The following is a 14,533-nucleotide window of genomic DNA, read 5'->3' as shown; positions in this document are numbered from 1 at the left end:
GGGTGTAAAGATAAGACCAGCAACTACAGGCCAGTCAATATAACTTAATTGGTGGGAAAACTTCAAAAAAAAATAAATTTGGGACAAAATTAATAGTCACTTGGGTAAATGCAGGTTAATCGGGGAAAGCCAGCATGGATTTGTGAAGGGAAAATTGTGATTAATAACTCAAAAAAACTCAAGTTAACACAAAAGGTTGATCAGGGCAATGCTATTAACGTGGTGTACATGGACTTCCAAAAACCCATTTGATAAAAGTGCCAAATAACAGACTTGTGAACAGTTATAGTTCATGGAATAAAAAAGTACAGTAGCAACATGGATCCAAAATTGGCTGAGTGACAAGAAACAGAATGTAGTGATTAATGATGCTTTTCAGACTGGAGGAAGATTTGTAGTGGAGTGCCCCAAGGGTCAGTGTTAGGACCCTTGTTGTTCCCAATATATATTAGTGACAGAGATCTTGGCGTATAGGGCACAATTTCAAAATCTGGAAACATTGTGAACTGAGAAGGATAGTTCAAAGAACTTCAAAAAAGGACAGACAGGTTGGTTGAATAGGCAGACAAGCAGATGAATTTTAATGCAGAGAAGTGCAAAATAATTCATTTTGGTAGGATAAATGGGGAGACAATATAAAAGGGTGCAATTCTAAAGGGGGTACAGGAGCAGAGGGACCTGGGCGTATATAATCATTGAAGGTGACAGAATAGGTTGAGAAAGCAGTTAAAGTATTAGCATTCTCAGCTTCATTAATAGGGGCATAGAGTACAAAAGCAAGGAAGTTATGTTAAACATATATAGAACACTGGTTCAACCTTAACTGCAGTACTGTGTCCAGTTCTGGACTCCACACTAAGATGCAAAGGCATTGGAGAGAGCGCAGAAAAAGGTTCATGAGAATGGTTCCAGAGTTAAAGGAACTTCAGTTGCATAGATAGATTGGAGAGATTGGGACTGTTTTCTTTGAAGAGAAAATTTGATAGGAGGCATTCAAAATCATGAGGGGTATAGGCAGGGTACATGGGGAAAAACTGTTCCCATTTGTGGAGGGATCAAGAACAAAGAGTGCACGGATTTAAAGGTAATGGGCAAAAGAAGCAATTGTGACATGAGGAAAAGAACTTATTCCATGCAGTGAGTGGCTAGGATCTGGAACAAACTGCCAAGAGTGTATCAGAAGCAGGTTCAAAATAGAGGCATTCAAGAGGGAATTGGATAGTTGTCTGAAAAGGAAGAATGTGCAGGGCTCTGGGAAGAAGGCTGGGGAGTGGCACTAGGTAAATTGCTCTTTGAGAGCTGGCGCAGACACAAGAGGCTGAATGGCCTCTTTCTGTGCTAGAACAATTCTGTGATTACCTAAAGCCCAAGAGGGTGGCAGTTACTCTAGTGGAGCACCAAAGGAAAGCCATATTCCTGCTGCCTTAAACGAATACTACAGCAACCCTGAGAAGAACAAAATGTACAATTGTACAGCACTTTTCATAACCTTAGGATGTCCTAAAGTACTTAGTCAATTAATTACTTGTGTTGTGATGTGGCAAATCAATTTATGCACAGCAAGGTCACTACCAATATTGAATACTCTATTACACTGTTCTGGTAGTGAGATAAATGCTGGCCAGGACACCAGGAAAGCTTGATTGTTCGGAATGGTGACTTAGGATCTTTTACATCCACATTAGAAGGACCACAAAAATACTTTTTGGCTCCCTGGTCTGTAGCTGGAGTGTACCTGTAACTTTAAACTTATTTTACGACTACTTGCCCAAGACAAAAGCAAGCACTGCATGCACAGAAGTTTAAAAAATTATTTGCCTCAAGAGCAGCACAGCAACAGGACAAAGGTCCTGCTCATTTGCCCAACAATATTTTGTAGTTTATTATACAGCTTACTATAGAACTCTTTTAGCTGTATAGTTAGATTTTTAATAGTTTCCCCTTTCTCACTTTCCTGCTCTGCCCAACAGTGCCAAAATTAAACCAACTGCATTTCCACAATGAAAGGTCTCAAAATGCAAAAACCAAGTAAAGAAAGAGGCAAACTTCAGTACCTGTGTTAAAAATAAATAGAAAATCGGGTCGCAAGAGAGTGTAGAATGTGAAGCAACACGCAATAGAAAGTTTTCAAGACCAATCCTTCGTCGTTCAACAAAATCGGGATCCATGTTATCAGCAGATAGTTTATGCCAAACAAATTCTGCCTGCAGGAATAAGACATGTTACTCAAGTTGTGCTCATTATTAAAGAAAGTTGAAGCTACCCTAGGTTGACATCAGTGCCTATGTCTCCTATAGGACAGCAGCAACCCCCAGCTTTAGAAACATTGGAGTTACTCAAATCACCAAGGCAGGGTTATCTCAGAAGGTTCGGAGTTGCTCAATCTCCTGTAACATGATCCAGTGGGCCGGATATGAAGCAATCCAAAAATTGGGGCATTCCTTCTGTATAACTTCCTATGTGCTCTAATTTGTTTCGCTTGTTCAATATTTGCTGCAAATTTGCCCTTCAAACTTATGACAGAATCCAAAGAAATGGATCTCTAGTGCTCAGAAGTGCAACTTCTCAATAGTATTCTGACCAGGTTGAAAGGATTCCTTTCCTGTAAGGATTGCTGCAGGCATGACTCCATTACGTTGTGGATTTGAATAGTCTTCATCCCAATATCCACATTAATAAAACGCATCTGAATTGGCCAGAGAGAAGACTAGTAGCTACATTAAAAAAAAAGCCACGACTGTAAAGCACCTGATCTCCTTTAGAATTTTTTTTTTAGGAAATGTCCCCAGCTGACACCCATCTTCCCCTTGCTAGAAATGGAATGGAAGATATTCCAATTTGTCTGTCAAATTCAGCAAATTAGAAAAACCTTCACTGGAAACCTCGGATATCCTTCATGTACAAGATATCAAAGGGTCTAGGGCAGTCCTTCTCGATTTGAAGAATGGTTTACTCATTTGCTCTTTACAATTGATAGAGTGGCCCAGTTTGTTGCAATTTGTGGGGGGTGGGTGAAAAAAAAAGTGTTAGAAGAGCAGAAAATTTACTTCAATTTAAATTCAATTAATTAATACAAAATCTGGAATTGAAAGCTAGTCTCAGTAATCGTGCCATGAAACCATCACCGATTGTCGTAAAAACCCATCTGGTTCACTAATGTCCTTTAGCAAAGGAAATCTGCCATCCTTGCCTAGTCTGGCATACATGCGATTCCAGACCCACAGCAATGTGGTGGACCCTGAAATGGCCTAGCAAGCCACTCAGTTGTCAATGGCAATTAGGGATGGGAAACAAATGCTGGCCTTGCCTATGATGCCCACATCCCATGAAAGAATATAATAAATAAAGTTCCAGCATTAAAGTAACTCACTCTTTTTTCAGGCAGAGGTGGTACTACTATACAAGGATATGTAACAACTAAATAGTTCCTCAGCAATTCAAATTCACTGTATCTTCTCCAGAGAGAATCTGGCACAGAATTCTCATCTTCATTTTGGGAATCAAGTGGCCTATACACAAAAAAAAAAATCAGAATTAAGCAAAAGAAAATAGATTAATGTCAAAACAGTAATCTGGGAACTGATTAATTAAATTTCATTATCCTCCTGCAACAGATTGTTAAAGTTTATCCTCATGTTTTAAGTTAACCAAGACATATTTCTAACTAGGTGAAAGGAGATTGTGTAACCCAATATATCTATTGTTGGACATTAAGTGCAAAGTGGTCAGTATCCACTGTTTTGCCAGTCATCCAGGGGAAGGGAAATCATCGAACTTGTGCAGCTTACTAAATACAGTATTGAAAAATAGTTCTACATCAACATTAAATGAGTTACATGGAGGAGCTCACATACTGATTAGGTTGGAACAGAAAAACTGACCTACCAATATGGTGTAATTTATATTTTTATTTATTACAAAAATAAAACACAGCAGCACATCACTTCAAACTGATGTTTTAAAATCAACTATTCAGCTGTAATACAGGATATTACAGCCATGATGCATAGAGAAAATAAGAGCATTTCCTTTCCAAATCTTGAAGTTGGCATGTTTAAAAAGATTAACCACACACAAAAGCAACGTCGCAGATGAAAATAAAGTAGTCACAGTTGTTACCATCAGGTGAACAGGGGTTGTAAGGCTCCCCTCTCATCTTTCCTCTGGTTTGACTGCAACAGGTCTTTGGCTGCCGCAAAGTCTTTGCAAAAGTTGAATGCAATATGCCAGCTTTCCTTTTTAATGTTTAATGTAGGTTTCCAATTGACAAATTAAAAATCCACATTCAGCATGTCACGTCTTCATGATGCAGTGGTGGACATGTAAACTGATACTCAATAAATTTGATGTTGATCATATTTCAAATGTATACCCTCCATCCCCAGGCACTGCCCAGAAGATCAAATGGAAACCCTCAAAGTAGGACTAAAAAAAAAAAAGTTTGTTGTCGAAATGTTTGCAGGCCATTTAGTAATGGGAACAAGAGCATTAAAAAATCCACAGTAAAATCATAACGATGTCCCTTAAAGGCCGGCTCGGGTCTACAAATGAAACCCGACCCGAGCCAGACAGAACATCCGACACGAGCCTAACCTGGCCGGAGACCTTTCATTTTTTCCCCCCTGTGCCCGACCGGTTAACCTGGCTTCTGTTTTTCACTGTTACTTATCTGCACAAGCTTAACAATAAAAAACACTAACTGAACCACCTTTCTAGTCCAAAAAGTACATAAACACTGGAGCCACTTACAGGAGGTGGTGATAGAGTGACTGAAACTGCCTGACCTGAGCCCGAATGCCAGACTCAGAAGAGCAACCAGACATGTCGTCAGGTAGCCATGTTCTAATGTGCCTGTGAGTATGAGCAAGAATATAGATAAATACTTGGAGTGCAAGAGCTGGAAGTGCTTTCAGGTACTCAATATGTATATTGAAGGTTTGAAATCGTACCCACATGATCACCACCAGATGTACTTCCCAGCTCCATTTAATGTGCAGAACATACATGGACACAAGCAGTTATTAAATAAGCTGCATGCTTTGAGTAACCCTTCCACTGACCTAAAATAGAACCCCAAAGTTCAGTGTACAGATATAAAAGTGAATCCTTGCCTACATATCAACTTATTTCCCAAATAGTATAACTAGACAAGCAAATGGTGAACTCTTTCTAATGAAACCCAGCAGACATAAATCTGCAAAAAGCTGAAGCAGTACTATGTAGTGAACAAGCATTAATGCAAGCATGAAATGATAGAAAGAGACAGATTATTTTACAAGGATTATTCCCAACTTGATGGCAGAAGGGGGAAAAAAAAAGTCAAACTGCATACAATTTCAAAACTGTATGTGCCAATATTTCCTGTCAGCATATATTGTTACCATACTCACTGGAGATGCCAGAAAAAAAAAAAACACACAGCAGAGGTGATGTTAAACCAAGTTAATTTAACAGCGGAGCACTGTTAAATACCTGCAACCAGAAATAAATTAGACACGTTCTCAGAGCTGGTTAGAGTTTCATTTTGAAAATAAAAATCAGAGGGGGACAGAGGAAGGGAAAAAAAAAAAGACAGGAGCATGCACAAGCTCAAGCATAAATGCATGCAGCATGACAGCTTTTAAATGTAAAACTCACTCCAAACTAAATCTTGCTCATGACTGAGTATGTTATGCTGTGCTCAAGGTTTACTAGCTAATCATCTAAATGACAGTCACATTATAAAATATTACCTCAGAAGCATTTACTGCATTCTAAAGTCATTTTGCCTTCAGTTCTAGAAGCCATACAGCATCAAAATGCAATTTAAAGTGTGAATAGAGTTAGAAATACATTGAGACAGGAGATTGAGGCATGGAATATGAAGTGGAGTTTATGCAACATGGTGGTTCAGGACAGTTAGTCCAATGCTTACAATTCTGGAAACCCCATTATAGGAGAGATGTTCAAGGCATAGAAAAGGGTACAGCAGAAATATATTAAAATGCTACCAATAAAAAAAGGGCCAAAGCAAACTAATTTATCCCCTTTTCTTACATTCAACCCCCTCCTCCCAATTGGAGGAATGGTGGTTAAGGGAACTTTCAATAAAAGCTTTTATTGGATCAATGAGTTATTTGCACACATCAGTGGAAACAAAAAGAGAACACAATCTGCAACAAGGAAAAATACAGAGCTGAATTTTGTGGCTAGACTTTTAGGACATGGAGTGGGTGGGGTGAGGGGGTTGTGGAGATGGCAGCAGTTAACCGCACACTATTAGATTAGAGATACAGCACTGAAACAGGCCCTTCGGCCCGAGTCTGTGCCGAACATCAACCACCCATTTATACTAATCCTACACTAATCCCATATTCCTACCAAACATCCCCACCTGTCTCTATTTCCCTACCACCTACCTATACTAGTGACAATTTATAATGGCCAATTTACCTATCAACCTATCTTCACTATTACACTATCTTCCAGCAACCAGTCAGTTGTTAGTGGGGAGGCTCGGGCTAAGCTGAAAAGGCAAGGCAGGAGGTCCTCTTCCCCATAGAAGAGGGGAGACCAGCCCAGCTGACCAAGCAAGCCTGAGCAGAGGTCAGAGGAAGTCAGCAGCTGTGGGGTCGCCCCCAGAACCTGGGTAGTGCTGCAAGCACATCAATGACCTTATTCAGTCTGCCAAGGCAGGTACGCCATACCTCTTCCTTTTGGGGCTTGCATGTGGCAAAGTAAGAGGATGCATTTGGTGGCGAGGGAGTGACCAACCAGGCTGTAGCAAAGGGGTCAGAAAGTAGCATATGCTGCCAGAGGCATGGCTGAATCAGTGAGATGCTCATCTGTATTGCTGACCACCACAAGCTGCCTAGAGAGGGGCCACATGCAGGAGGCATTCTTGTGCCCATCATGGACTGCTGAGCTGCCACCAGCATAGGTGCTGTGGTGGGCTCCATGGGGAAAACTAAGTGTTCATCTATATGCTTGTAGAAGGCAGCCCAAAATATAGAAAGGAATGGGCTAAGAATAGGGTGCCATTTCTGTCCATCCTGACTCTGTGGAGGAGGCAGCCCAAGAAAGGTAGGGCAGCACAGCAGCTGCTCCATTGCTGATGGCAAGACAGGAATGCCCAAGAGGGTGAATGGATCTGATACACAAGGCATAGTGCTCACACGTTCACACAAGGGTCCACAGTAGGGATTGTTAGAATGATGCAATGGGAAGCCCATAACCCTTCAATCACTGTTCTCTCTTGCAGATCAGAATCAGATCAAAGAGTAGACAGTTGGAGACTCGAGGACAGCTGGCCGTCTTGGAGGTGGGAGCCTCAGGAGGACATCACAATCAAGCATCCTCCACTAGCAGATACACCTGGTGAGTATCCACTCATGTGTACATTTGGGCATGCAACCTGGTGAGCACAGCAGACACACCTGAGCAGCTGACAGCAGCTTTGGCTGTCACAGCTTCTGTGACAAAAACCACACCTATCAAAAAAAGAGACATTAATATCATATGGAACATTATTTTTGAACTGTTACTGGACTTGAAATAAGTTTAAAAAGACAACAGTGGCTGAAAACATGGCTGCACATTTGCATTCTAAAATAAGACAAAGGGAGTGCCTCCCTGATTCAGTTAGCCAGATGGATTTTTGTCAATAGTGATGATCAAGAGACCCTGAATGTGTAAGAGCCAGCACTTCCTCTCCCTGCAAACCACCCCCCACCCCTCCCCAATGAGGTGGTCTAGGAAGCTTGGGGGAAAATCCACAAACCTCACGAGAGACTGTTCCAAATAAGGAGCTAGTCACATGACTAACCTGCTGGCCAACCTGGGTGGCTGTTTGAATTGTGGTACACAGAAAGGAACAGACTGCAATTGGAAGACAGAAGGAATGTCTCTCCCTGTCTCTCTCAAGCAAAGTTCCAGGGACCCACAGAAGTAACTTAAACCTCAAGACAGAAAAATCAGCCAAGCAATTTTGAAAGTGTGCACTGGGCCCCGAGAACTGCAAGACTTAATTTCAAAGATTTTACATCAAATCCAAAGCCAGGAACTAAATTCCATCTACTGCTTCAAACCTTTCCCCTCCAATTCTCCTTTTCTGTCTCGATTTTAGTGTGTTTAACACTATTGTGGTCATGTCATGTATTTTTAGTAGTTTTAACAATTAGCATATTAAGTTGAATAAACTTGCACCTTTCTTGTTTAAATCTGAGAAAACTGGTCTGTTATGGCAAAGAAAAATCAAAGAGCAGTGAAAGGGAAGCTAAAACACAAAGTTAAACCTGGTTACAGCCAAACTAAGAAAAAGCTGAGGGGGAGCCTTAGACCCCCTTCTCATCTGGTTGTAACATTGCTGACAGTCGAAAGACTGTGGGAGGCCAGGCCAATACAGACCACAGGCTCATGCTGAAGACAGAATAGACACATCAAATGGCAAATGCTGCAGTGCGAGTTACGGGAACATCTGGCAGAACTTCAGGACCTTGTGCACCTAAGCACAGACCATGGAAGAGTCCACCCAGGCTTAGAGTGCTGCCATGCCTCCCTCCATTGAGATTGGTGACCCTCAGAGAGCCAGATCTAGCAGACCAGCTTCCATTGCCTTGTCCATGAGCTTTATGCAGCAGCTGCAAGGCAAAAGGGGGTTGAGGCACCTGAAGTCTCCACTATATCCTCACACTTCAGGTCAGCAGGGAACAACAAGTGCGCCTTGGAAGGAAGGAAGAATGGCTGCATTCTGCATCTGGGGCTCCTCAGAACACACCTGGCATTGACAGTAGCTCCTCGGCCTGTCAGTGACACCAGTGCTCACCTGTATAGTAGCCCCTCAGCATGCCAGAGCCCTCCAGGCCTCCGGCAGTCAGAGGATAGCCAAAGTCACCCCAAACCACAGGTCAGAAGCCCGCCTCGACCTCAGCTGAAAAGAGTTTTTATATGCTTGCAGGAGAAGGCAGCCCATATCAAAAGGAATGGGCCAAGACAGGGGTGCCATTTCTGTCCATCCTGACTGCATGCAAGAGGCAGCCCGAGGAAAAAAGGTCGGGCAGCACAGCAGCTGCTCAATTGATGACAATGGCGGACAGGAGGGTGAGTGGGCTGCAGTAGCAGAGAATGAAAGAAATTTAAGAGTGCCTAGCTACACTTGGGGCTCACTGGTGAATAGAGTATCCAAGGTTAAGCCTTGTATCTGTTGTGCTGCTTAATAAAGGATTAATGTATTGGTGGTGTATCTCCCTCCATTTGTTGCTGTCCTTTGAGACTCAGTTATACCCTGGCACCTTCCAGGGGAGGAACGAGAGATAAAAAGGAGGCTACAGCAGGGCTGTATGAAAGTAAGGTTTTATTTTATGTTCTAATAGGTAAAAAATTGTGCACAAGCATGTCCCAAACCCCCCTTGCGTATCTCACTGAACCTTGCTTGTGGTCCCTGGGGTCCTTCATCTTGCATCACCAAGTCAGCAGTCTTCCACATCCTCCGGTCATCGGTGGCAGCAGTGTGATTCAGCACCAGCTTATGCAGTATGTAACAGACCACCACGACAAAAAAAAAGACCCCCCCCCCCACCTGCTGGAGCTCCATCCAGATTGATCAAGGCACCTGAATCACATCAGGAGACCAATGCCCTGCTCAATGGTTGATTGGGTTACCCTGTTGCAAGTGTTGTACCTCTCCACCACATTCACGTGAGCTCCTCAAAAGGCATTAATAGCCATGTCCTCAGTTGGTAGCCCTCATCTCCTTCCCTGAAGGCACATGGGGTGGGGGAAGAAAAAAAAAAGGGAGGCTGGAAAATCTTTGGCAACAGAGTCTGCCAAAAGTATGTATACATTGTGGCTGTTGCCAGGGAACCATGCACATGTCTGATAGATTCTTCTGCATTAGAGACCAGTTGTACATTGAGCAAGTGGAAGCAGTCCTGTTGACTGAGGGCGCTGGCTGGTCTGTGAAGCCTTGACAGCCACGTGCACAGTTGATCACACCCTGCATCTGGGAAAATCCAGCAATGGCTCTCAACTTGACTATGCACCACTGCACCAAAATAAACACTTGCCAGCCCTCTTGAAAAGGGCATTGGTCACCACCTTGATGCACCTCTGAGATCCCACACATATCTCCAGTGGATCCTGGAAAGATTTTGAGGTGCAAAGCTTCAGTGCCAGTGACCTTCAATGCCACTGGCATAGGTGTCCACAAAGTCACATGAGGCTCAGTGCATCCTGCAGCATGGCATATAGATCAGTGACTGCCTCCCTGGAGAGGTGCAATCTTCGGAGACACAGCAGCTCAGACATCTGCAGTTAATTGACCCTCAAAATCTGCACCCTCTCTGGAGGGTAGCCTAAAGCCTGGCTTGGGTATAAAATTAAAACCCCACGCAGAGCCAACCTGACAACAGCCAACCCAAGCTTGACCTGGGCCAGAGTCCTTTAAATTTTTTTTTTTTTCTTTTAAATGCTTGACCCAACCCAGACACAGTCGGCTTTGGTTGGGCAGCCAGACTTTACTGCAGAGTGTGGAGTCCGGGCTGCAAGTTCCTGTCTTGCCCTCCTGAATGTTTATTTGAAGATTACTTTCCAGAGCAAGGCAGCACTGTCCACGTCCAGCCTGACTTGACCAGAGCCCGAATACTGGACCCAGAAGAGACCCGACCTGACCCAGACATGTTGTCGGGTAGTCACACTTTAGGGTAGCTTCTTCTGCACGCAGGTGGCTCTTTACATGCCCCTCTGTGCCTTGTGTCCAAACTCAGGACAGGCCCTCCTGTTGGCCCCGAGGGTGCTAATCTCCAACTCTCCCTCCCTCTGTTGCTGTACTTCAACAGGGGACCTGAAGCCTGGATTAATGAGGCCCAAAGCTGTGGTCTCTTCATGTGCAAGGCCTTCTAATCAAGCAGACCGCCTCCCTTCCCTTCTCCTCTTCCCCCCCTCCCCCGTTTCTTCTGCTCAAGTACCAGTGCCCCAAAGACACCCTGGCCACATGCTCCTGCAGTGCTGGTACCTTATTTCTCTTCCCCACAACCAGCACTGAGCACCTGCTTGCTCACTACCTCCTCTTACCAGGCAAGGCTCTGAAGCCCAGTGGCTCCCGTGCACCATTAGTAAAATTCAAAACCCCTGTAAAATTCTCAATTGGCCAGTTAATTGCCTTAATTATCTTCCTGCCACATCGATGCACAAAATTCACCCTCCATGTCAGCCAGAATCAGGAAAATGCAAAAACAGACATCAGACTTCCAGTGCAACTTCTTCCATCCCAATTTTACACTGCATTCCCCCACTGCCTCTGAACCCATTCCCGAAAGGATCCATAAAATTCCAGCCAGAATCAGGACTTGAAGAACCAAGGGACTTGCAAAAATGAGCAACTGAAAGTAATTGGTATCAAGAGGCAAATTTATATTGGATTGAAAGTTGATAAATCCCCTGGACCAGATGAGGTACATCCCAGAGTACTGAAGGTGGCTATAAAAATAGCACGTGCATTGGTGGTTATCTTTCAAAATTCTTTTTACTCTGGAAAAACTCCTGCAGACTGGAAAGTAGCAAATGTAACTCCACTATTTAAGAAGGGAGCGAGAGAGAAAAGAGAAGTACGGACCTGTTAGTTTGACCTCAGTACTAGTGAAAATGTTGGCATCTATTATAGAAGGATGAGATAACTGGACACTTGGAAAATATGATTGGCAGAATCAACATGGATTTGTGAAAGGGAAATCATGTTTAACAAACCTGTCAAGAGTTTGAGGATGTTACTTGTAGCATAGATAAAGGAGAACCAGTATTTGTGGGGTATTTGGATTTTCAGAAGGCTTTTGACAACATTCCACACAGGAGGTTAGTAAACAAAATTAGAGCACATGGGATTGGGGGCAATATATTGCAGTGGATTGAGAATTGGTTGACAGAAAGCAGAGAGGAGGAATAAATGGGTCATTCTCAGGATGGCAGACTGTTACTAGTGGGGTACTGCAAGGATCAGTGCTTGGGCCACAGCAGTTTACAATTTGTATAAATGATTTGGATACAAGGACCAATAGTAATATTTCCAAATTCGCAGATAACAGAAAACTAAGAAGGAATGAAAGTTGAGAGGAGGATGCAAGGGGATTTGGACAGTCTAAGTGAATGGGCAAGAACATGGCAGATAGAATATAATGTGAATAAGTGTGAAGTGGTCCACTTTGGTAGAAAGGCAGAGTATTTCTTAAATGGAGAGAGGGGTTGGGAGGTGTTGATGTCCAAAGAGACCTGGGTGTCCTTGCTCAGAGTCTCTAAAAAGCTAGTATGCAAGTGCAGCAAGCAATTAGGAAGGCAAATGGATTGTTGGCCTTAGTCACAAGGGGTTTTGATTACAGGTGTAAAGAAGTCTTGCTGAAATTGTATAGAATCTTGGTGAGACAGCACCTGGAGTATTGCGTACTGTTTTGGTCTCTTATCTAAAGGAAGGATATACTTGCCTTAGAGGGAATGCAGAGGTTCACTAGACTAATCCCCGGGATGGTCTAATGAGGAGAGATTGGGGAAACTGGGCCTGTATTCTCCAGAGTTTCGAAGAATGAGGGGTGATCTCATTGAAACTTAATTCTTTTAAGGCATGACAGGGTGGATGTGGATAGGATGTTTCCTCTAGCTGGTGAGTCTAGACCAAAAAAGGGACACAGTCTCAGAATAAGGGCAGGCCCTTTAAGGCAGATGAGGAAGAATTTCTTTACTCAGGGTGGTGAATCTGTGGAATTCTCTACCCCATGAGAGCTGTGGAAGCTCAAATTGTTGAGAATGCTCAGTATTCAGAAATCTATCTATTTCTGACTAACATTAAGGGATATGGGGATGGTGCAGAAAAATGGCAGAGGTAGATGATCAGCGATCTGTTTAAATGGTGGAGCAGGCCCAGTGGGCCGAACAGCCTACTCCTATTTCCTATGATCCTATGAATGAAGGGGGGGGGGGGGGGGGGGCGGGGCGGAGGGGGAGAAAGTAGAAGAATTTATTCCCTCCTATACAAAAGGGTCATTAGAACATGTACTGCCTTCCACATGTAGCTAGTGAGATTAAAAATTACTTTAGATGAAAATGATATCAAATATTTGAAAATAAAAAGTTATTGTGAAAGAGCAGGGAAATGGAATCAGAGTAGACAGACCCAATTAAAGAACTAGCATAACAGCAATGGTCTGAATGACCTCAATTACTACAATTTCTTTGATTCAATTCCTCTCAATTTACAAATTTTTAAACTTTTCATCCTATGGTATTTGAATTTGGTTCAATTGCCTGCATCGAATACCCTTCATAACCTTGGAGACACTGGTTCAAATTCTACCACAGCAGCTAGTAGAATTTGAATTCAATTAATCAATTAAAAATGTGGAATTGAAAGCTAGTTTCATGGCACCGTTACTGAGACTATCAGATTGTCGTTAAAAACCATCTGGTTCATTAATGTCCTTTAGGGAAGGAAATTTACCGTCTTTACCTCGTCTGGCCTTCATGGGACTCCAGGCCCATAGCAATGTGGTTGACTCAACTGCCCTCTGAAATGGTCTAGCAAGCCACTCACCTCAAGGGCAATTAGGGATGAGCAATACTGGCCTGCCAGTGATGCCCACATCCAATGAAAAAAATTCCCCTTTATAAAATCAAAGTGCAACTTTAAAATACATATTACTCTAGAAGCAACAGATTTCTTCTTTGTTCTTAAAGTTTGAGTGATCTAGTCACTTAGAATGCAACATACATTGATCTAGGAATGAGAAGGCCTGGAGATTAGAACTATAAAAAAAGCTTAGCAATTAAAATAAAAAGACAGGCGTTTCATTTTGGCTTGCAGTCTGAAGAGCAAATAAACTCAATGACAACCTTGCTATTAACTAAACTGCAAAGCAAATAATGTACAGCCAACTGGAATTTATGATATTTGTGCATTATATGGCACATTTATTTCCTTAACACTACTCAATTTACTCAAAACAATGCCAAGTGACATTATTGCATAAAAATTTCAAATACTGAAATCTTTGTTCTGATGAAAGGTCACAGACCTGAAATGTTAACTGCCCCTCTCCACAGATGCTGCCAGACCTGCTGAGTATTTCCAGCACTTTGTTCTTATTTCAGATTTTCAGCATCCACAGTATCTTGCTTTTATGTTACAGAAACCTTTCACCTTGCTAATTCGCCAAATTTTTCTCCCCACAGCCAGTAAATCAATACCAGCTTTAATACAAAGGATTTTGAACATTCAAGTTTATGCAATTTGTGTGCCAATATCGATTGTTTGCCCAAAATGGTCATGGCTGCAGTACTGGTACATATGCAAATGCAGTTGCAGTCTCAAATGGCACTGCTCATGTTGACAAAAAGAAGTGAATTGAACCCGATTAGATTATCCATGAAATTATGTGTCTTGCCCCTGACCTTGTCTACCTCAATTAGATTCTTCATGTGATGTTCTGGTCTCAGACAACCTTGTCTCAAGCTTCATGGGCCTAAGTTTTACACCAGTCTCCCCTTACAGAGTGGGAAGATGATGCAATTAAAT

General features: G+C 42.7%; 1 protein-coding gene across 1 annotated transcript in view; it reads right to left on the bottom strand.

Annotated features, from left to right (window-relative positions):
• snx4 (sorting nexin 4) overlaps positions 1 to 14,533 on the bottom strand; it is a 73,726-nt gene that overhangs the window by 41,783 nt on the left and 17,410 nt on the right. Inside the window, exons 3-4 of the mRNA XM_068035166.1 lie at positions 3,371 to 3,509; positions 2,055 to 2,204 (exon numbers count right to left, since the gene is read on the bottom strand). Of these exons, the coding sequence (XP_067891267.1) occupies positions 2,055 to 2,204; positions 3,371 to 3,509 (289 nt within the window). The remainder of the gene's footprint in view (positions 1 to 2,054; positions 2,205 to 3,370; positions 3,510 to 14,533) is intronic.

Source organism: Heterodontus francisci, chromosome 7, assembly GCF_036365525.1.
Source record: "Heterodontus francisci isolate sHetFra1 chromosome 7, sHetFra1.hap1, whole genome shotgun sequence".
In the NCBI taxonomy this organism is placed as follows: Eukaryota; Metazoa; Chordata; class Chondrichthyes; order Heterodontiformes; family Heterodontidae; genus Heterodontus; species Heterodontus francisci.
The sequence above is the reverse complement of the archived record's forward strand: the minus strand, read 5'-3'. Positions and strand labels throughout refer to the sequence as shown.